The sequence below is a fragment of the Lycorma delicatula genome, chromosome 12, assembly GCF_047948215.1.
Source record: "Lycorma delicatula isolate Av1 chromosome 12, ASM4794821v1, whole genome shotgun sequence".
Classification (NCBI taxonomy): Eukaryota; Metazoa; Arthropoda; class Insecta; order Hemiptera; family Fulgoridae; genus Lycorma; species Lycorma delicatula.
In genome coordinates, this window is record NC_134466.1 from 17,431,638 (window position 1) to 17,455,966 (window position 24,329).

A 24,329-nucleotide genomic window follows, 5' to 3' on the forward strand; every position below is an offset into this window, starting at 1 on the left:
AATATAGATCTTAATTTATATTACGATCATGATCTTCCAAAGGTTCACCAATTGAAAAAAATTACCGGAATACAGATTCTACTACGAAGTATAAAATTGGTCAAAAGATATAACAATAAATCTTTATTATAAGCAAATGCTGCAATTTCATTCAAAAAATATATGATAGAAAACTTACCAATGTAAACGAAATACTCGAAAGACAAACAGCTATAAATTAATAACAAAGTGAAATAAATAAACTTATATGATCTTCCATTAAACGACAAATATTTAAACCCAGTCTTACTAAAACTTTCACGCAACACGTGCTTTAGCTTTTAATAAATAAATAAAAAAAACAACATAACCTAGCTTAAAGTTATTACGTAGATATGCAATGGCAACTGATCGATAGTTTGGCAAAGAGAGCGCAAAATAATAATAATTGAACAATTAATTGAGAAGATTCCTTGCATGTAAAATCATGAGGACAAGAATTTTTGCTTCTTAGGATGTAAAACAATCAGCCTTTTTGTAATAATTGGACATGCGACGTAATTTTGCAGAAAATCGACCCTTAAATTATCAGAATGAAAAAAAGTAATATTTTTACAATTCTTTTTAAGGTGTTTCGTTATTATATTGGTAAAGGTTATTAAAAAATCTTCGTACAACTCATATCAGAAAAGATGAATGAAAGCTTATTCTTAGAAAAGTGTCGTCTTTTTCTAAACCATTCCATTATTACACGTATGAGACATTAAAAATGCTTAGAGATATTTTAACTCCAAAATGCCTATTTCCAATTTTATCAACATGAAAATAACTACTACATGCTCTATGCTGTCGCTTATTTAAAGCTACACAAATTGATTATTTCTAGTCTAGTAATGGCTGCTGTTATTGATAACGTTGTAGGCGTTTCAGATAAACTATGCAAAGTGGCCAAAGACAAAGTTAATAGCTTCTGTCGCCTTTGTTTAACAGATGAAAACGTATTTATATCAATATTCAATTTCCATGATAATAAAAACATTTACGGTACACTAACTTTATCTGATAGAATTACGATTTGTGGATCAGTTAAGGTAGGGGTTGGTGATTTGTTTAAAATTATGTATTGCTTAAAAACATAATAAATCGGTCCTTTTACTCTAAGAGTTGGTTAGTTTATTTACAGAACGTTTGCTCTTTAATTACTGCACGCGGTTATTGTTTGACAGGTTCACTATCGTTTAATTACGATAGTCTAAGCAGTGCTTATGATGTAATCCTAGTTAGCTTACTTAAAATAGCCCTAAAATTCATTCTACGAAAACTTTCCAATATAAAAATATACTTAACAGTTTTCTGTTAATCCTGATTACTGACCAGAAGTAAACGCTAAGTTGAAAATAATAATTTAACATAAAAGGTTACATAAAATCAATTTTATGTTCAAATAGTGGAACTATTATAACAGATCCCTTTTGGGAATAAATCCTCAGCACCTTCTGTATGTTTTCTGGAAGTGCTGACAGAAAGATTGCTTTCACAAAGCGAGGTTTTACAGTATCACTTTTAGAACTGTAAACAAAATGCACATCATTAATTAAAACAGCAGTTATTTTACTGTTATTACACCAGACATTTAAAAAAATATATTCACTGTAGTTGCAAGGTACACAAGAACATTTTGTTTCAAATTGCTTTATAGAAATACAGCACACTTAAAAAATATTAACTCCAATGTGCAAATTGAACCTAAAATATATAAAAGCAAATGTAAACAATATGAAATTTACAAACACTACAAATTTGACAAAAATAGCACTAAATGTACAAACACAAATATATGAATTTTAAGTATCCATGTACATATCTAACTGGTTTCCTAATCTTTTTTAAGACTGGCAACATTGATAAAAGTGCCACCAGAACTGAAGTACTCTATTACACATGGTACTGATAATTGCTTCTAAGCCCTTTAGAAGTGTGAATCTATTAAGATGCTGAGCAATGAAAAACTGGCCAAAAGTTAATCAGTGCTTAAAATAATGCACATTAGAATGTTAACTGAAGTAATCTGATTTAATAAATAGCTTAAGAGGGTCTTATTTAATAAATAATTTATTTTCAGTAATGTCAAAGTCTATGAAATGCTCACATTACAAGCCCATTTAAGAAGTCTTCTCTCCTTCAGAAGAAGTCTCCTCAATTCTTTTAACCACCACATCTGTCTTTACTTAGTTGGCAAGAAAGGCAAGAGCTAGTTGATACTGTTATATTGTAGCTTACCAACAAAATTGATTATTATAGTTAAATTTAAGAATATAATTTTATATTAAAAACAGCTAGTAAGTTGTTTGTATATTATATATCAGCTGTATATTATTATTTTTCACATTAACTACAAGAACAAGTCCACTTAAGGTGAAACAGAAATGAAAGTAGTAAGTTTACTCAAATGGTAGTTAAGTTCTACAGCCATATTTCTATAATGTGGATTAGGAAACATACATACATCTGTCTGGAGTTATAGTTTAAACAACATGTAGGTAGCCATGTTAATAGCTGAAAAGAGAGAATTTTTTTTTATTTGAATGAAACAGTATTGTCTGCTTGTTACATATTAGCATAAATATGTCACCAACTTTTATCTGAAATATGAATTGCTTGATGCACATTAAAGTCAATAACATGGCAGATTGCTGAATTATCAGAATCAATTTCATTAATACTTCTTTTATTCTAATAGAGATTATATTGCCTAACAGGTTTTAATTCCAATCTTAGTTCATGTTAATGTAAGTTTTGTTATTATATGTTAATGGTTTCTGGAGCAGTAGGTTTAATTGAACCTGTTGACATAAGTTTGATTTGCCTTCTTAGCACAATCTCAATTCAGTCTTGTTAGGAGTATTGTAATCTCTAAAAATGTTGCTTCATAAGGTTTCAGACAATTAAACAATCAAAGTAAGTTAATATATATAGATTAATTAGGAGTGTTATCTGGCAGATTGAAATTCTTGTATTGCCATTTAATTTGACTTTTCCTTCCATTGTATATCTGTTGAGTATATACAACCTATAGAATAAAAAACCTAGTATCTTGAATATGTATAGTATTGAAGTAAACTTTCAAAATCAGATTCTCCAAAATCCAGTATTAGTATAACTTAAATTTTTTTAAAAGCCTTGTGAACGCAGAAAAAACCTGGTCTGTTAAGAGTTTTCCCAAGTGGCTTTTGTAAAAAAATGTACCATTAACAGCCGAAACCTTTGCCAATTATCATGTAAAAATGACAGACACATACTATTCTATACACAATTAACTATAACATCTTTCAGAAAGTTTTAACCTTAAAAGATAAGCATTAAATCTATTTAGTACTGCACAATTACGAAAATCAACAGGATAGATTTGTAAGATAATGTACCACAATAAAGAAATACGAGAGATGGCTGAAATGCTATGCACAGTTGCTTATAACTTGCAAATGAAAAGGGATAGTAAAATGAAGCATAAAAGATGATTTTATTTGTTAGAAAAACTTAATTTATTTTTCTACAGTTACTATTTGTTCCAACATGTGAATCAGCCTTTTTTAATTCTGTCAATGAAGAATGCTGGCAGTTTTTCTTTGAGCCATGACCTCACAGCACCGTTCAGTTCATCATACGTGGTAAAATGAATATCCTTAATATTTTTTTTTTTTTTGCCTTAATTAATTTGACTAGTTTGATGCAGCTCTCCAAGATTCCCTATCTAGTGCTAGTCGTTTCATTTCAGTATACCCTCTACATCCTACATCCCTAACAATTTGTTTTACATATTCCAAACGTGGCCTGCCTACACAATTTTTTCCTTCTACCTGTCCTTCCAATATTAAAGCAACTATTCCAGGATGCCTTAGTATGTGGCCTATAAGTCTGTCTCTTCTTTTAACTAAATTTTTCCAAATGCTTCTTTCTTCATATTTTTTCCTTAATATAGTTTATTAATTGTAGAAAGAAGTGAAAATTGCAGAATGCCAAATTTTGGGAGTGTAAAATAGGTTCAAATTTCAACTTCATAAGGGAGTTGTATGCAATGTCTGTAGTGGAGCTTTATTATGTAGGATTATCGGACACAAAACACACATATCTCCTAAAGTGTTTTAATGTATTTGTGTATCGCACATAATTTACAATCCTGTAACACTATCCAGTGAACTTATTTTGCTGGTTATGTTTTGACCTTTTTTGACTGTGGCAAATCATAAAACCAATATTCCATGCTCGCTATATTTTTTCCTATACTTGCCATATTAAGCAATATAATTCTCATATATTTGCTATATTTCAGTTGTAATGATGTTGTCAAGTTTCATTTACCATAATATTAAAAAGGAAGTCATCTTTTTTATCACAATATTGTTTCAGAAGCTGTTCATAACATTCTTTTCTTGTTTGTTCTTTCTGTGAGTTTAAATGGCATCCACCATGAACAAATTTTATGTTAACCTAGTTGTTCAACATTGCATTCTACTTATTCTTTTGATATGCCTATCTGGGTGGCGATGAATTGTTAGATGTAACAATCATTCTGAATCAGTTCATCTATGTACTTTTTTCTTGTTTATTTTTTTTTTGGTTTGCAATATTTTTTCCTTTTTATTCTTTCTTTGGTTTTAACATTTTTTTCCCTCCTTATTCTTATCATCTTCTCTTAATTTTTTTATTCTTCCCTTGTTCTTAACATTTTCTTCCTCTTCATATTTATCTTCTTGTCATTTTTTTGAGATATATTTCTTCATGTTATCTTTCTTTTTCCTGTATGATTGTTTCTTTTTCATTTTTGATTATTTACCCAATAATCCAATAATAAAAACTGAATATTTTACACCATAAGGTCAAAATTAACATTTGTAACCAGTATATACAGGTGTTCACTAAACGAAATAATTTAATCATCATAAATTTTTATTTATACAACATACCAGAAATCTGAAACTATTGTTAATCAGCAACTCATGAAGTTAATCAGCAACTTACGAATAATACTTGTCTAGTAATATGGGTAAAAAAGGGAATTTTTCTCTATCCTAATATTTCATGTAAGAAATATCGGTCACCGAAACTGGCTGAACACTACAAGTTTCATCTTTAATATTCGCTTTACCAGCTTCTGATTCACAAAACATTTTAGCAAGCCTACTCACAGTACTTTTGTCAACAGCTTCATCACAATAAAGAGTTTTCTGAAGATGATGAATATCACTAGTATTCACTTTTCCGCCATTAAAAATTCAATTGTTGCTTGTTGTTTTAGACCTGTTAACATAGCAGGCACACTAGACAATACAACAATGGCAACTGACAGAAAATGAGAGGGAGTGGTTCAGTGAGTTTTGAATTGTTAGTAGTAGGGGAATGAAACTACAAGATGGCACTAATTGTCATTTTGTGCAATATTTTATTATAGCATTACGTTACAGTATGCATTATATTTCAGATGCATCATGTAATATTTTGAATCGTTGTTATTTCCCAAGATACTTCAACGAGAGTACATAATCTATGCAATCAACCAATCGGTTCAGTACTTTTATATATTTTATTATATAAATCTTTTTAAGTTACATTAATTTTTTGAAAATTTTTGGCTAATTATTTTTAATGAAAATGTTGATGTGGCATAAATTTTTTATGTGCACTTTTGGTGATTGTTCATTAATGTACCATTTATATAACTCTTTTAAAAAATTTAATAAAAGTTAAATCAAATTATACAGTAATAAATATATATATGAAATAAATAAATATTGAACCACAAAAAAAATTTGAATTTTCTTGTAAGGAAAGTTAATACAACTCATACAGAACTCTTCTGTTGACTCCATACATCATAAACTTCCAGAATCATTCTGTACAAATTTTATAACTCTAATTTAACAAAAATTATACCATGATGAGATGCATAAAATTAAATATTTTGCTAAAACAAATGTATGCTACAGAACACTGATTACTTCACAGATTTTGTAACAAAAAAAAAAAATATGAGAAAATGAAAACTACTAATTGGTAAACCTCACTTACATTAATAATCACCCTAAAAACATTTTCTACAAATTCAAGTACAACCTACAGCGTTCCAGTCAGAAAACCAAAAATAAACAATAATATATATTATTAAAAAAAAATTCATGTAAACAGTCCTATAAATTTAATTACCTGGGATGTAAAACTTAAATGCTAATTCTGTAATAAGTTCTACTTAGGGCAAATAGGATGAGGAATTACAAAAAGGTAAAAAAAAAATCTGATGTGGACATCACATGTCTTTCTTGTACGCCTATTAAATTACACATAAACATTTTTTACTGCAGTTCATTTAAACTTATTTCATTTGAAAGTGAGATACGATTCTCCAATTGTTTAATAAAGTGGACAGTTACACGATTGCTGAAATATTAGTTTTTATTAATATCAAATTATTAATCCAACAATCTTACATGAAATATTAGGATAGAGAAAAATTCCCTTTATTACTAGATAAGTATTATTCGTATTTTCATGAGTTGCTGATTAACAAATGTTTCAGATTTCTGTTGTGTCGTGTAAATAAAAGTTAATAATAATTAAAGTATTCTGTTTAGTGAACACCTGTACATACTGTTTACAAATGCTAATTTTGACCAAAGAAAGAATAAAATGGCAAAAATGTTGCAAACCAAAAAAAAAAATAAACAAGAAGAAAATGTTGCAAACAAAGAAATAATAAAAACATTAGGAGAAGAATATAAAGAGGAAAAAATGTTAAAGCCAAAGAAATAATAAAAAAATTAAGAGAAGATGATAAATATAAAGAGGAAGAAAACGTTTAGATCAAGGACAGAATAAAAAGATTAAGAGAGGATGATGAATATTAAGAGAGAGAAAATTTGAAAACTAGAGAATATGTACACAAATTAAGAAGAATTACATCAAACCAAAGAGCAACTAAATTATTGGCAACAAAAAACAAATAAACGAAATGATGATCAACTCCGACTTGGGAGAATATTGACACAGTGTCAGAGGAGTAATGAACTAAAAGATAAACATTTTTTGCAATTTATTAAAGATCAGGGATGTATGCCTCAGTGTGTATGTTGTTCTTGTGAGCTCTATTTTTCAGTCGCTCTGTAATTAACTTTAATGTAGATAAAATTAAACAGAAATTCCAGAATAATTACATAAAATTAACTAGAAAATCCAAAAATAATACAATTCTAAGTTATAATTTTCAATTAATATTAAATAATCAGACATTTCACCGAATCTATTACATACACATATGTAATAATGCCTATTAAATTACATATACGCATTTTTAAAAGTACATAAAATTTTATTTCACTAATAACTTATGATATTTTTTCATTTTTTTTTTTTTGTTAAATAATTATTTATTGTAAAAATCTTTTTTCAATCATGGGTTAATAATTATTAATAAATAAATATATTTAAATTAAAAAAAAGAAAAGGAGATGAAGTCTCATTCAAACTGATATGCCTTCCCTTGTAAGATCCAAATATTTAATTAATTAAAATTTTATTCGGCTAAACTTGGAAACCAATGAAAATAAGTACCACTTTGATATGTTGTTGAAAAGCCCTCATTGAGAACTTATTACTGCAGTTATGAAAAAGTCCAAAATCCAAACTTTTTTAGATTTTGGGCTTTTTTGGACACTTTCAATTCAATCGATTGTAGTCAAAAGGGGAGGTGCACAACTAGATGTTTCAATAGTCCTAAATCCAAAATTTCAACATCCTACGGCTAATCATTTTTGAGTTATGCGAGGTACGTATGTATGTACATACACACATACATACAGACGTCACGCTAAAACTAATCAAACTGGATTCAGGAATGGTTGAAATCTGAAATTTTTCTTTATCACAGTACTTCCTTGTATGGGTAAAAACAGAAAAGTAATTTTTCTTCTTTTGAATCTCCTACCGCAATCAACTTATTGAAAACTACCCATTCACGAGTACAAAAAATAACAGCATGAAAATTTTACACATAACCTTGACGTATTTGAGAACTCGAAATAAAAAACTATACAAAAAGCAATTCATAATAAACATACATAATTTAAATCACAAACCTACTGAATGCTTAAAAAATAATCTTGAAAAAGACTTACGGAAAACGAAAACACATTTTCACGATATCAATTTTAAGTTAATTAAAAAATAACCTCCAGTAATGTACTTTAGATTATTAAACCTTCTTCAAGCAGCCTATTTTTTCACTGAAAATTGAAGTTATGGAAAATATGTAAAGAAGTTGATGTTAAGAGTCACTGGCTGACAAAAACAACCAGTAAGCATTTCTATATAAACTAGCAGTTACAATAAATTGAAGTAAAATGGTAAAGAAGGACCTAGGAATATTTTATAAATCAAATAATTAAAGATTCGTGAATTAGAAGACAAGATTGTTGTAATGAAAAAATTATGATGAAACATGCATCAATTTAAGAATTGATGAAGAAGAAAAAGAAAATACATGTAATACACTTTTAAAATTACCTTGATGAATAAATATTATCCTTTTTTTTGTAAATTTTTTCTCTGTAGGTTCAGAAAAATGATGGTTTGCCGTCTAATATTTGTGGATCGTGTTACGAACAAATAGATAAAACATTCTATTTTAAAGAGCAATGTAAGAGATCAGATTTTACTTTGAGAAAATACTTTAAAAATGTAGAACCTCAAAATGAGGAGGAATTCACAACTATTAAGGTAAGTTTCATGTTAAGTACTTTCTTTTTCCTGTTAAGCCTCCAAGAATTACTGTTCAGGTATTACTTCAGAGGATGATGTGTATGAGTGTAAACAAAGTGTAGTCTTGTACAGTTTCAGTTCAATCATTCCTGAGATGTGTGGTTAATTGAAACGTAACCACCAAAGAACACTGTATCCACGATACCGGTGTTTTTGAGGCATGTAATCTGTAATTCACTTTCTTAACATCCTCTACAGCCTTTCATTAAAGGGGTTCTCTCATCGTAATTCTCTGAGTGTCTTCCAGATTAAATAATAAATAAACATGACCTCTGCACCCAAGGCTTCCACCATCTCTTGGCATTCATTCTCAAATCATGTACAACTAAAATAAACATGTAGAGGAGTCTCCTCCTCAGCACACGGTGGACAAAGGTCCGAGTAATCCAAACAGAATCTGTACAAGTAAGCTCTATATCCTTCATGGCCCACAGGAACACCGTTAAAGAATAACCCAGCGAGCCATAAATCCTTCAGTACTAGCTTCTAATATCTTTGACAATGCGGTGCGTCTAATGCTCTTTCGTCCCCTCATCCTACCCACTTATTCCTAACAACTACTCTTTAATATCAGCAGAAATTTTCCTCTTATCGGCAGGAGATAGTGGTCCCAATGCCCGGAATCTCTTCCTTTTCTCAATCAGCTGGTCTATAGGTAAAAGGCCAGCCAAGACCTCAGCCACCTCCTAAGAAACTGTACGATAAGTGCAGATTATCCGTAAACAGCATCCCCTGTGTGAAGCCTTGAGTCGTCCTAAATATTTCACATACTTAGTGACGCCCCTCACAATTCAACCCCATACAACATCGTGGCGTATGCAACTCCTGCCAGTAGTCTTCTCCACAACTGAGTCGGGCCCCCATAGTAAGATAATTTCAAACAGTTTCACTCTTATGAAGAATAAGGCCCAATTCTCCCCCCAGACAACACATGACCATCCTGTTCATATATTCATAATTGCTTGAAAAATTGGGGGAATTTGGTCCAGATGGGAATAGCTAATTATTGATCAACAATTTTGCATCGACCAGCTTATCGTATTTGCTCTAATTGTTTTTCCCCATTCATTAAAGTGACATCGGAGAATTGCTTGAAATAATAATAGTTTTCAGAATTGAGTGGCATAGAAATAAATAAACATGAAACCATTCAACTGTTGCTCTTACCAGAAGTGTAACAAATTTTGAAGTTTGATTTATGTATTATTTCAATAATTTATGTATTTTCCTCATTGTTTTTGTTTATAACATCAATGCAGGTTTCTGTAATGCATTTGTAACAAATACTGCTACCTCTATAACCCCACACTGATCTGTGAAAAACAAAAATTATGTACATATAATTACTTTTAAAAAATAAATTGCTGTAAAAGTCCAGTTTAAATCCATTAAACTATATTTAACAGGCTGAGTTACTTTAAATCAGGATTCAAGATTTTATCTACTTATTACTCATAAAGGAACGCTCTGTTATTTAAAAAGATGTGTAAATTTCATGTAAAATTTGTTTAAAAAATATTTGCTTTAATTCCTGTCCTCTGAAAATATTCAATAAAATTCATCTGTAGCACCTCAAATCATAAAAAATAAATTTTATTGAGCACCACACGACTTCCTTGTATGCCTAATAAATTACATATACACTTTTTTGCTGCACTTCATTTAAACTTATTTTATTTGAAAGTGAGATACGATCCTCCAGTTCTTTAATAAAGTGGATACAAAATTGCATTGTGGTGGACACCCCATTGCATCACATTTTTTTGTGGTGTCCGTATCAACACTTTATATTATATTAATTTTATTTCACATCGCTCAAGTAGATATGGTGTAAGTGAGAAGGTGTGGGTTCTGTAATCATGCACACATCATTTGGAATCTGACATACATATATTCTTTTTTTTAATTTAAATATATTGATTTATTAATAATTATTAACCTCTGATTGTAAAAATTCTTGAATTAAGTTGAAAAATATATAAAATTTTATTTCGCTAATAACTTCTGATTTTTTTTCATTTTGTTTTTTTCGTATTGTTGTTATTGAATTATTATTTATTGTTAAATTTTTTTTATAGTTAAAGGTTAATAATTATAAGGAATCAATATATTTAAATTAAAAAAAAAGTTAAAAAAGTATATGTATATGAAGTCAGATAAATATTGATGTGCCTTCCCCTTGTAAGATCTAAATATTTCATTAATTAAGATTTTATTAAATTCCATTTAATTAAAATTTTATTTTGGAATCGATGAAAGTAAGTACCACTTATGATATATCGTTGAAAAACTCTCAGTGAGGTCTTATTACTACAGTTAACAAAAAGTCCAAAATCCAAATTTATTTACAGGTCTGACTGTAAACACATTTTTGGCCCAATCGATTGCAATCAAAAGGGGAGGTGCACAACTAGATGTTACAACAGTCCTAAATACAAAATTTCAACATTTTACGACTAATCATTTTTGAGTTATGCGAGATACATACATTAAGTATCTACCTACAGACATCACGCTGAATCTAGTCAAAATGGATTTAGGGATGGTCAAAATAGATGTTTCCGTTGAAATCTGAAAACTGAAATTTGTTGTGATTACAATACTTCCTTTACTTCACACAAGGGAGTAAAAACTATCCTTAAAAGATGGGAAAGGAATCCTTATTTGAAATATAAAGTAATTTTCTGTAAAAGTATTATTTTAATTCTGTTTGCTTTATTATCTTCACTCGTAAATCTTTGGTAAAATGCATCTTACACATATTAATGAAAGAATGTTTTACAGAGGAAAATGAGTTTAATTTTTGTCCAACTATGTTTAAATTTTAAATGAATCCTGAGCAAGCAAATATAATATAATATGCAAGCAAATATAATATGTTAATTATAATAAATTATAATTTAAACATGTGATTCATTATTATAATATTTATGATATTTAGATGTACATAATGTAAAATTGTTATTATTAAAAAAAACATGTATATTTAAAGAAAAAAGAAATAAAAAACATTAATAATCTTTATTATTATTTAGTGGCTTTTGTTTACAGCACAAGGCCATTTACTATAACTCCAAAACACAATTTTCCTTTGTCAAACACATCATCATCCACTAGGCCTCTCCTATTCATGGTCTCAACAATTCCATTCATTCATTCTCATTTGGGATGCCCCTCTTCCATCATCCAGCTAGAATCCATGACCACACTTTCCAAGGTATTGTACTTTCTTCCATTCGTTTCTCATGACCATACCTGGTAAGTTATTGTTCTTTGATTTTATCAGCTAACAAAACTACCCTGTCCATCCTAAAGATAGAACATTTCGAACTCGATCCTGAATGGTCATTTGACAACTCCTCCAAAAACTCATCTCCATTGCAGTCACCTTACTTTTCGGTCTGGACTGGAGAATCCACAATTTTGCTCCATAATTGAATGTACTTTTTATAAAGGAACTGATTGATATTCCTTCTTGGTGTTTTTTATATTTAATCATTTCACAAAACTGGGTGCAAAATTTTATTAATCTATCTTTATCAACCTTTTCAAAGATATTATCTGGTTTCCCATCAGATGTTATTACATTATACACTAATTTTTTTTACTAAATTATTGACAAACAGTGAATTAAGATCTAATTTTTTTAAATTATTTTTTCTGTTACTAGAAAAAATAATAGTTTAATAAAATTAAAGTTTAAGTTTAATAAAATTGTTCACACAATGACTTTGAAGAAATAAACAAAATGTTTAAAATGAACTCTAAATTTGCTTCATGTTTCACTATTTTTAATCATAATAGTATAAATTTTATTTTGATTATAAAAACAACTTATAAAAATTCAATTACCAAAGCAAAAAAAAAAATTTAACAAAGCAATAATAATGACCGTAATAATAATAATCATACACAAAATTTTACTAATTCTCTTTAATTGCATCCTAGAAAAATTTATAAGAGAATGGAGAATAAAATTAAAAGAACGAGAGATCCCATGAGGAATCAAATTAAAACAAAAAATCACAAAGACTCGTACTGATTGCTTAGCCTCTCCAGATGATATTGTATTTTACTCTGATGTTGTAGAAATGCAACTAGACAAATCAAAATCCTGGCTGAAATGGCCAGAAAAACAAAACCACAGTTTCCTTTGAAAAACAAAATTCATGAAACCAATCAAAAAAGAGATCAATGTAATAGAAACTAAGTACGGGAAAACTAGAAGAATCACAAAATCTTGGGGAATGGATTACACCAAATGATTCAGAAAAATTAACAGTACAGGATAGATCCAGAATGGGAAGAGCTTTTAAATTTATCCTTAAAGAATACAACACAAACTCACTCTCAATAAATCTCAGAAACAGACAATACAATGCAGTAATTGAACAGAGTTCAAAGATTTGAGTCCTTGTAGAGGCCGTTACTTTTATACGGATTTGAATGCTAGACTGGATAATAGTGTTCTTTGGTAATTAGATTTCAATTAACCACACTCAGGATTGGTTGACCTGAGTCTGTTCCAGACTATATGTTTACCCGTTCATTTACACTTACATTGCAGCTGCAGCAGGTCTGGCTAGCCGGTAACAGTAACTGCATTTGTATACACACACACTTTTATAATTGAAAAGTTTATCTGCAGCAGAATTTTTAATCTTTAATAAAAATAACTTACTCCAAGAACTAGAAAAGAAAAAACAAAGAAAAATATTAAGGAAAATCCTAGGATCCAAGAAAGTAATTAACTTTGAATTTCATCTTAGACTGAACAAAAATGATTTTACAAAAAAAAATTTAAAAACTCTAAACTACAATCAAGGTAAGATCAAAATTTTATGGTCATATATACAGAATGAACAAAGATAGAATTGAAAAACCATTTCTGACTTTTCTTGAAAATAGGAAAACAAAAACAAAATTGGTTTAAAGGAAAAATTACCTAAACTAGAAATTAAAAATGAAGAAATATACAACAAGAGATCTTTTCAGAACAAAATCAGAAAAACTGAGGGAATTCCAGAATGCAGCAACAAGTAACAAAAAAAATAGAGCAAAGAGAACACAGCAAAAGGATGAAAATTAGCTAGAGGAAAAGAGAAAACCTCTTTCCTGTAATAGTGATTTATTTCTCTTTTCTTGTAGAAGTTTATTTCCCTCTTTTTTAAAAGTGAAATAGTTTTGTTTATCCATAGCCCACAGTGGCTTATCACAAAAAAAAGTAAATTATAATTTACAAAAATATTATTGTCTTGTTAAAATATAAATTACTTGGAGTAATTAGCAAAATTACAGAGTTCGTCATTTTTTATTGGCTGAAAAATATTTATATTTCACTCAATCTTCTGAATATTTTTTAAAAACATAAACTTCATATTTCACATTTGTAATTTTATTTTTTTTCTTCAACAGGTATTAAAATACTGAAATCATCACATGCTATGGCTACTCGGTAATTCAGAAACTCACTCTGAAATTACTTATTTTGGCAAAGCAAATCACAAAATAATAAGATAACTCGATTGCAAATTGCACATAAAAATTAACATACAACAAATTTTAGCCTAGTATGTAAGTGCTTTCAAAAAAAAATGTGAATAAATAAAAAACTTATGTGGTCTACAAGCCTGTTAATGACAGAAGATTAAAAATAAATAAATTGTTTTATCTATGTTTATTGCTAAATAAAATGAATTTTTATATTTTAGGACACAGTGGTAAAAGATTTTAATGACTTAAAAGAAAACAGTGTTGCAGATACAAATACAAATTGTAAACGTGATACAATATTAAGTAATAATTTATGGATTAATACTGATGCAGAAGGGTGTAGTGATAACAGCATAGATCCATTTTGTGAAACAGAAAATGACATTATTAATGATGTAAGTAGCAAATTATTTCAATATTTTACCATTATTTATAACTAGACTAACATTTTTAATGTTGTGGAATGAAAAAACAGTTTTAGAAAAACTACTATCATTACCATTGCATTAAGGGAAAACATGTATGGTACTTATTAGAAAATCATTTTCAAATCTGCAAGATTGTAAAATTATTGTATTTCTAATCTAAATGTGTGTAACGTTTATGTTAGGAGAAACTAAAAAGTTTTTCAATATGTAATTTAATGTTTTCGAGCAGTTATTGCCTAATAATCACTGTTCAAAGATTTGTGTATAAAATCTCTTTAAAATTATAATATAAATTCAAAATCAACAAAGAATTGATCATTATAGTATTTGTAGTAAGTGAACGAAAAGTAACGTAACCACTGACATGAGAAATTTGCTTTTTGGTTGGCACTAATGGGTGGGTTGATAATTCTTGATCTTGTAGCAATAACATATACACTACAATCAAATAATCTCTCCTTAATTGGTCTGTCAGTGGTAGGTGTGCTATAAAAAGACTATCATTCATTTTAAATGGTCTCATTATGCATTTATTATTGAGAGTTTAAACTACCACGAAGACTTCATTGTAGCTCTTTCTTAATCAAATATACCCGATATGTCATTAATTTCATGTTTAGTTGCTCGTTTTAACGAAATTGATAGTGTAGATGAATGATCCTGCCAGCTGATAGTTTTAAATTGTTTAGAACATGTCGGTGCATCCTTTGAATGATCACCAAGGCTATCCCAGCAGATCAGACCGACAAAGAAATTATAATTACATTTGTACTATATTCATATTATGCAGGAATTGATAAAACCCGATCACTGCAAAAGACTATTACTGCAAATGATTTGTGTTTTGTCCACGACAATATTTGGATCTTGGATAACAGTTTCTTTAATGACATGGAACATTTTCATGTAAGAAGCTATATAAACTGCTAGAACAACCGATATTAGAGTGCCAAGAATTCTCATGTTCCATGAAACTACATTACGTTCAGAAAAGATCAGAGTTTGATGCAATTTCTTAGAAGAGAATATTGGATCCAATATTTTTCATGGGAACAGTAGTATCTGAAGACTACCTGCAGATTATAACTTACATCATAGCGTTGCTGGAAGTTGAACACAATTGTTGTTTAAAGCAAGGTAGTGCAATTCAGTGAATAACAATGTTACTGTTGTGAGAGTACTTAAGGGAGAAAGTACTTTCTACTATTGGCAGAAATTACATAGGTCTATGGCCAACCGGGTCACCACATTTATATCCCACAGATTTTTTCTTTGGGGTTATTTAAAAAAGAGTGTTCAGAAATAATCCTCTCAATCGGTCAATTCAAATGAAAAGTTGAAGTCAAAATATCCCATATCAGTGCGTCAAACATTAAAAAAGGGGCCACTTACATGAAGAAATGTGTTTTTGCCTGTATAACAACACATGAATAAAATTTTGATAACAAAATTACTCTTAAGTTATGAAGTTATTTAATATTTATTTATTTATTAAAATTTAATAAATTATTTTTGTATATTGATTACTGAATATTTCTTTCCCATGTGTTGTGTAACCTTTTGCTCACATTGCATTATGTGAAAATATATTGGGACGGAAATAACCCTATATGAAGAATGACATTCTAACATAAAATTTTATTTATTAGATTACCTGTTACACAGAATTACAACCCCCCCTCTTATAGACTATCCTTTGGAAATCAGTTGAAGTAAACATTTCATGTAAATATTACTTGTAGTTGCTTTGTTTTAAAATTATAGCTAGCAAAAAATATTGCACTGATTTCTGCTCAGAAAGCATCCATCCCAGATGGTAGCATCTCAACCTTTCATCTGGAGGTCCTGGGTTTGAATCTCGGTCAGGCGTGGCATTTTCATACGCTAAAATTATCCATTCTCTTAGGGGAAAAAGAGCTAAGTGGTCGATGCCCATCATCTTAAATTAAAATTTTTTGAAACACAAATTATACCACAGAATTACTGATGGGGCTTTGTAAGTATGCCTCGGTGGGAGGTGATAGAACTACTTATGGAATGATGTTTTAGTACCACCGTCTATCACTCTCTCACAACACATTTCTTTCAGATGCATACTTCAATTCCAGTTCAGTATTTGATTTTATATCATATTTAGCCCACAAGTTATCCAAAATGTCTTAGTAGTTTTCTAACAAAATTTTTTTAGACAGCTCAAAAAATTGTATGTTTGAGACATATAATGTTAGGGGTTGATAATTTACTTTGTTAAATTGACATTAAAAAAAAAAATTGCAACAAAAGTTTAATAGAATTTAATTCTGAGAAAATTGATGTAAATGATCATGTTTGTTGTGTATTTGATTAAGTTTGGCAATAAAATTATGTAGAGTATCAACTTTTAAAAAATTGATATATCAAACCAAATTTATTGTATGAAGATAATTAAATTATTTTATTAAATTTAATAATAAAAATAATTAATCAATTTAATGATTAAACCATTTTTAATTAAATAAATAATATTTTTAAAAAATCTTTTTTTTCAGCTTTTTCAAGATTCGTTACAATCGACTACAATAAAGCTTGATAATGTTAATACTTATAGAGAAAGTGATAATGTAACCTACAAAGAATTAAGAAATAGTAATTCTAATAATAGTGATGATGATGATGATGATGATGATGATGATGATAAAAACAAAAAACATACTTCAAAGAAAAAGATATTAAATAATAAAAACAATAACAACAGCGATAAAAAAAGGACAAGAAAACGTTTGACAACAAAAAAGAAATCATCATTGTCATTATACATTTGTGATTTATGTTCAAAGATATGTAATTCGCACTCTTCATTATATTACCATAAATTAAAACATAGCGATTATAAACCACATAAGTGTTCATATTGTACAAAAACATTTCATCAAAAATGTACGTTAATTAAACATGAACGTGTTCATACAGGTGTACGTCCCTATACGTGTGAAAAATGCGGTAAATCATTCAATCAGGATTCAAATTTAAAATTTCATATGACATCACACGGCGGGGAAAAAATATTTTGTTGTCATATTTGTGGTAAAGGATTTACATTAGGCCATAATTTAAAAGAACATTTAAAAATACATAATAATTATCGTGAACGATTATATCCGTGTCATTTATGTGATAAATCATTTTATCATCGTTCACATTTAACAAATCATGTAAATTCACATAATGGTATTAAACCGTATTGCTGTGATAAATGTGGAAAAACATTTGTTAAAAATTCATATTTAAAACAACATAATCGTACACATTCTGGTGAGAAACCATTTTTATGTAAGATTTGCCCAAAATCATTTGCCAGTAGTAGTAATTTAAATGCTCATATCCGTTCTCATAATCGCATTATACAAAATAATAAAAATAAATTGTCATGTAAATTATGTAACATAAATTTTATAAATAAAACTAAACTTATTGCTCATATTAATTCATTTCACGATTCTGTTATTAATTCTGATAATATGGATAATAATCAGGAAATAAAATTTTTATTGAATAATAATACCAATAGTAATGCTGTAATAAAACTTACAGATTCAAAATATATTAATTGTATGTCAAATAATAATAATAATAATGATAATAATACTCCAACAATATCAATACATGTATCGCAATTACATTTTCCAACTTTTGTTTAATTGTTTACACCAAAAAGAAATAAAATACATAGATTGTCTACGTTTAAAAAAACATATACTTCATTTATTGAGAAAAGATCAATCTAATTATGAGGGCCATACAGAAAGTACTAACTGATAAAAATAGTATGTGTTTAAAAAAGGACGCAATCCTAAAATTAAGAAGGTAGAAGTCACGTATAGGTAAAATTTTTGTCTCCCTACATGTCAGTTGGCAGCACTGTACTCAAGGTTAGCAGCTTATAACAGTTGAAATGAATGCCCTTCTTATTCAGTAGTGCTATACCAGTATAAATTTGTCTCTATTGTGTTAATTGTGTTGTTTTCCAAGGACAAATGTGTGCTTATTATTGAGACTTATTATTGCATGTAAATCTTATGAATGAGTGAAAGAAGAGTGTCGGATAAAATTTCCCAATTCTTCAGTTCCTAATAAGTCGACAATATCGTGTTTGATTAACAAAATTTCATGAGACCAGGAGTGTACTTGATTGGAAAAGGAAAGTTTGACCATCACTGTTAACAGTAGAAGTTCTGGAGGATGTGAAAGAATGTTTGACTTGCTCACCTAGAAAGTCGCTCAGAAGATTATCTTTACAAGCTTAGCTTTCACTATCTACACCTTTCAGGGCTACTAAAACATTACTGCTTATTGCATCAGTGTCATTTAAGTTCTGAAAGAAGTAGACCACAGAAAATGTTTACAGTATTGTAATCAGTTTCGTTCTCTTCTTGATGACAATGGTATTGAAATGTTGGATCGTGTTTATTTCTGCAGTGAGGCATGGTTTTAATCGAATGACAAAATTAACAGCCAAAAATGCAGATTATGGGTTGCTGAAAATCCTCACTTGTTTCACAAATGACCATTATAGGCATGTAAAATTGGTGTTTGTTGGGCAATCTCTCTGTGTTGTGTAATAGGGCCTTTATATTTTGACAAATCTGAAAACGGTGTGGTTTATGGCCATATTAGATTTATATGAATGAAGATGTCAGTTCCAGCAAGATAACGTAATGTATCATACCGCTAATGAAACGCTGGAAATGTTACAGAAATTTTTTGGCCATCGTTTGATATCAAATGGGTTGTGGCCTCCAAGGTCCCCAGATCTTACACTGACAGACTATATATAATAGGTGTAGTTTTTAAAAACAATCGTCATATGCTTGACGAATTGAAGGCTAAAATTGAAAGTGAGATTTCAAACATTACAAAAAGCGGCTACAAATGTTACGAAATGTGTACAACCTGCATCGGGATCACTGGAAATCATTTAGAACATCCTATTGTAAAGTTATTAAAGGTAATTTGAATATTATTGTATAAGTATTCTATTAAAATTGATATTTTTGTAATAAATTCATGTTCTCAAACAAAGTGGTTGTATCATTTTTGAAAACCTGTTACTTAACAAAAATTTTATTTTTTACTTCAACAGACCGTAAGTCATGCGTGCATTTAGGCGCCTTCAACATTTAGGCGCTTACCATAAGATGAGAGTTTTTGTATAAATTCATCAATTTGTTTGCTGCTAGTGCTCTTAAAAACATAGTGACTAATTCCTAAAGGTTTTCATTACTTACAAAGCATATCTCTCCTAATGAATTCTTCAGTTTCATGAAAATTAGGCAACAGTTCAGGTTATAGGATATGGTCAGTCAAAAACTTTCTGAAGATGTTTGAGGAGTAATATGATGCGGTCGACAGTACGGGGCTGAATATCGCCATGAAGAATCATTGTGTTTCTCCTACTATTTTGGAAATTTTGTTTTAAGAAATTGAACGATAGATTCCAGTTTACAAACTGCAGAACTTTCAGTTTTAAAATAATAAATATGGAGATAATTTAAAAAGGCACTGAAACAAGGCTTAAAAAATGCACACTGCTTACCAAATATCAGATAATGTAAAGGATTTTTATGAAAAAGAGGGGAATTTGAAACACATTTTCAAATGTGAGAACATCATCGTAAATGAAATGTCTAAACAGTACTAAATTACCTGCAGAAACAAGTTCTCCAAATCATTTACTATTTGAATCCAAAATGGAAGCAGCATCAGTTTTCTTTTTATATAGCCGCAATGATAACAAAAAGAAACTATTGACAACCTTTTGAGAAAGCTTTCCAAGTGACTTTTACAGACACTGAAATAGTAACCGATTAATATTTTACCAATATCATCATATAAAAACCAATATCAGATTACAACTACGTTTATAATCGGCTCCAGCATAAGAGTCATGAAATCCAATTGTTGTAAGAGAAATATTTAATTTATTCGGTAGTACAAAATCAGAAAAATTAATCTTAAAATCATTTTATCATTTTTAATAACACTGAATTATAAGATAATATTGCACAATAAGTACACATTTAGTTTTTGCAAATTATAGCGTGAACTACACGCTGTTAGGAATGCTTGCCCTAACATTGTGGAACAACTAATTCAGATGGAGAAGTGATATATTAAATGTTTTAATCTTCGCTTCTACAATTGTAGCAAATCACTCACCACCTATAACAAGGGTATGGCTAATATTCATTTTGGGTTGTATGATTTAATGAAGTTGTGTATCGTGTAGTAAAAAAATGTTGAACAGTCCATTAAACTTACTTGATTATTTTTTTACTCAAGAATCAAGACAAATGCAGGATGAACTAATGATTTCGGTTGAAAATATGTACTGTATGTAGTTGTAAATATGTAACTGCATTCAGTTACAATTAAAATTAAAATTAACTACATTCAGTTAGAAATTAAAAAATGTAAGCCAACATAGAATTCTATGTTCAATTTTCAGTTTGGCTTACATTTTTTAAATTTTTTATTTCTTTACATTACATCTTGTTACCAATGCTAACACAAAATTATTACATCATTATCATTATTAATAAAAAATAATTATAATGAGATGATTATAATGAAAAGCAATCTCATGAATGAAAACTGCAGTTTTACATGTGAAAAATACAAATCATACAAATAAGTCTATCTAATTTTTGAGTGTGGAAGATATCCAAGCGTATTCACGCTATTTCTAAAATCAAAAACATATATTATTGATATATCATAAATATCTATTTATAAATAATTTTGTATGTGTTTTATTTGCGATATAGATAGCTAAATATTACTATAACTTAATATTATTATAACTTTTTCCCTTGCTCTCTCCAGATGTTTGGTTAATGATTAAAATGAATGTGTTCAATCTGTGGACATTCAAGGTCGTGAATCTTCTCAGTGTAGATACACGTTCTTCTCATAATACTTTATTAAAGAAAAGCAAATCAACTAATATCTGATATCAAAGCAGCCGCATGATCAGATCTTTTATTCCAGCTTGTCTATTATAAACTATAACCGTGTAGACTCTATTCTTATGAAGTAAAGTAATCAAGCTAAAAAAAAACCAGAAAAAAACAGTTAAATGACACTACTCATTTATCATGAATATTAAATTTGTAAATTTAAGAGTAAAGTATCTTTCATGTATGTTAATGACATTTGGAATATGTGTTTGCTAAATGTAAACAAAAACTGATCTGAAAATTGTATTTTCTACTACTATGTTTTGTCATAAGCAGATGTAATTTTTTCTTTTTAATTTTAATAAATTTAATATACTTTTCTGTAAATTGTTTTTCTTATTCTCTTCGTGTTTAACTGTGAAAAAAATAAATACGTAAAACCATTTTCTTATTACTACTTACAAGCTTATTTTTCCATTAATCTAAATCAAAGTGATTAACAAATATATATTCAACATCAGTGAATAACAATTTTTCACTAAAAATTTGATATCATAATTCGTAGAATTAAGTTAACAGACGGAATTATAATATCTATGCAGTTCACAAAGATTGCAACATGCTTTGGATATACAAAATTAATATATTTGGAAATATCATCCATAGGGCATACATATCTATTACTAATAATGATATTATAAACAAAGAAATTGAATATATAAAAAAATGTATTAAATATAAATGGATATAATAATAGTTTTATTGATAAATGAATTAATGAATATTTAAATAACAAGAAAATATCAGAAAAGTTCACATTAATAAATTACAACAATACTAAACAGTTAACTGCATACACATGTTAAAACGAATATGTGTACGTTTAAATAATATAACAACAGTACTACAAATATTACAAATATATTTAATAAAAAAAGAATATAAAATTGCATTATACCTGATAAACCGATAAAATATATTTTACAAAATAATAATATTGTTAATAAATATGAACTTTGTGGAATGTATAAAATCAAGTGTAACGATTGCAATGATATATAAATATATATATATACACCAATAAAATATGTAAACTAGAATTGAATTAAATGTGTAAATATGAAACCAGAATTTTTATATAGAAAATACATGTTTATTGTAAAAAATATTTTATTCAAAATATTGTCCATTGCTAACTATACATTTTTCCCATCTCTCTGACAATTTATGAATACCACGCCAAAAAACTGTTGCTCTTTTGAGGCAAACCAGTTATCGAGTCATTTTCGTACATTTTCATAAGAAGTGAAGCGCTGCTCAGCAAGTGCATGTCCCATCGATGTAAATAAATAGTAGTTGGATGAAGTCAAATCTTGTGAGTAAGCTGCATGCAAAAGTATTTCCCAATTGAATGCCTCAATCGTTTCCTTCACTGGTGTTGCTGTGTGTGATGGTACATTATCATGAAACAAAATCACTTTGTGTCGCCTTTTTTTTATATTCTGGTCATTTTTAACACAATGCTTGATTCAAATCGATCATCTGTTGTCAGTAGCATTCAGTATTATAGTTTTGCCAAGTTTTAGCACCTCATAACAGATGACACCCTTCTGATCCCACCAAACACAGAGCATTGTCTTCTTTCCATAGCAATTTGGCCTTGAAATTAATGTCTATGGTTCACTTGGAGTTATCCATGATCTTTAATGCTTAGGATTCTCGAAATATATCCACTTTTCATCAATTGTCACAATTCAATGGAGAAATGACTTTTTTTTGTACCTGGCGAGCAGCATTTCACAAGTGGATTTTTGGTTTTCTTGCTGTCTTTCATTCGGTTCATACAGAACCCATTTTCCCATCTTCTGAATCTTTCCTGTGACATTCAAACGTATGGAGATGGCTTCTCGTGTTATATTTAATTGATCCACGAGTAGTTGTTGCGTTTGAGCGCCATCCTCATCCAACAATGCTTGCAATTTGCTGTCTTTAAACTTTTTCAGTGGTCTTCCACGTTCTTCGTTTCTCACGTCAAAATTGCCACTTTTGAATTTTTTAAACCACTCAAAGCACTGCGATTTACCAAGAGCATGCTCACTGTAAGCTTCGACAAGCATTAGATGCAATTCTGCAGCAGTTTTCTTTAAATGGTAACAGAAAATCAATGCTGTTTGCAAATCATAATTTGTAGGTACAAAACTTAACATGTTCAACGCTAATTAAAACTATGCTGTTATATGAAGCTTGTACTGTAGTGAGTTGAAAATCTTTGTCAGTTGTCAAAGAAAGAAAATGGTGCCAATGATGCAGTTTGATGGTAACTATATCGATAGCTAGGGCCATCTATGGACAAATTCTGGTTTCATATTTACACACCTTTTAGGAACAACCACCATGTCATTCATAAAAAGATTTTCAGAGTACTGTAATAGTTACAAGTAAGATAATATTACGTTTAAGATGTAATATATGTTTAAAGGTAATATTACGTTTTCAGATGTTATAGAATATCTAATAAAGAATTAACATAAATTACTGGCATAAATAATAATCTAATTTAGATATAGGTAACAGCAATAAAGAAATTGATGTATTTGAGAAATATTATATTAATTAATGTAAAAATAAATACAGACTTAATAAACAAATTAATAATAAATTGATTAAAATGATAAACCTGACAAAA

The 24,329-nt window shown here is 28.9% G+C and overlaps 2 protein-coding genes across 3 annotated transcripts in view; one reads left to right on the forward strand and one right to left on the reverse strand.

The window, feature by feature from the left end:
* Window positions 1-357, reverse strand: part of LOC142332846 (uncharacterized) — a 34,038-nt gene extending 33,681 nt beyond the window's left edge. Inside the window, exon 1 of one of the 2 annotated variants that reach the window (XM_075379491.1) lies at window positions 179-357. The gene's annotated coding sequence lies outside the window, so the exon portion shown is untranslated. The remainder of the gene's footprint in view (window positions 1-178) is intronic. The other variant, XM_075379492.1, reaches the window with a different exon arrangement.
* A 515-nt stretch (window positions 358-872) lies between these two features.
* Window positions 873-21,804, forward strand: LOC142332951 (uncharacterized). Its single transcript, XM_075379669.1, has 4 exons — window positions 873-1,070; window positions 8,581-8,745; window positions 14,499-14,675; window positions 17,237-21,804. The coding sequence occupies exons 1-4, from the start codon at window positions 873-875 to the stop codon at window positions 18,383-18,385; spliced, it is 1,689 nt and encodes a 562-aa protein (XP_075235784.1). The 3' UTR covers window positions 18,386-21,804.
* The last annotated feature ends 2,525 nt before the right edge of the window (window positions 21,805-24,329 follow it).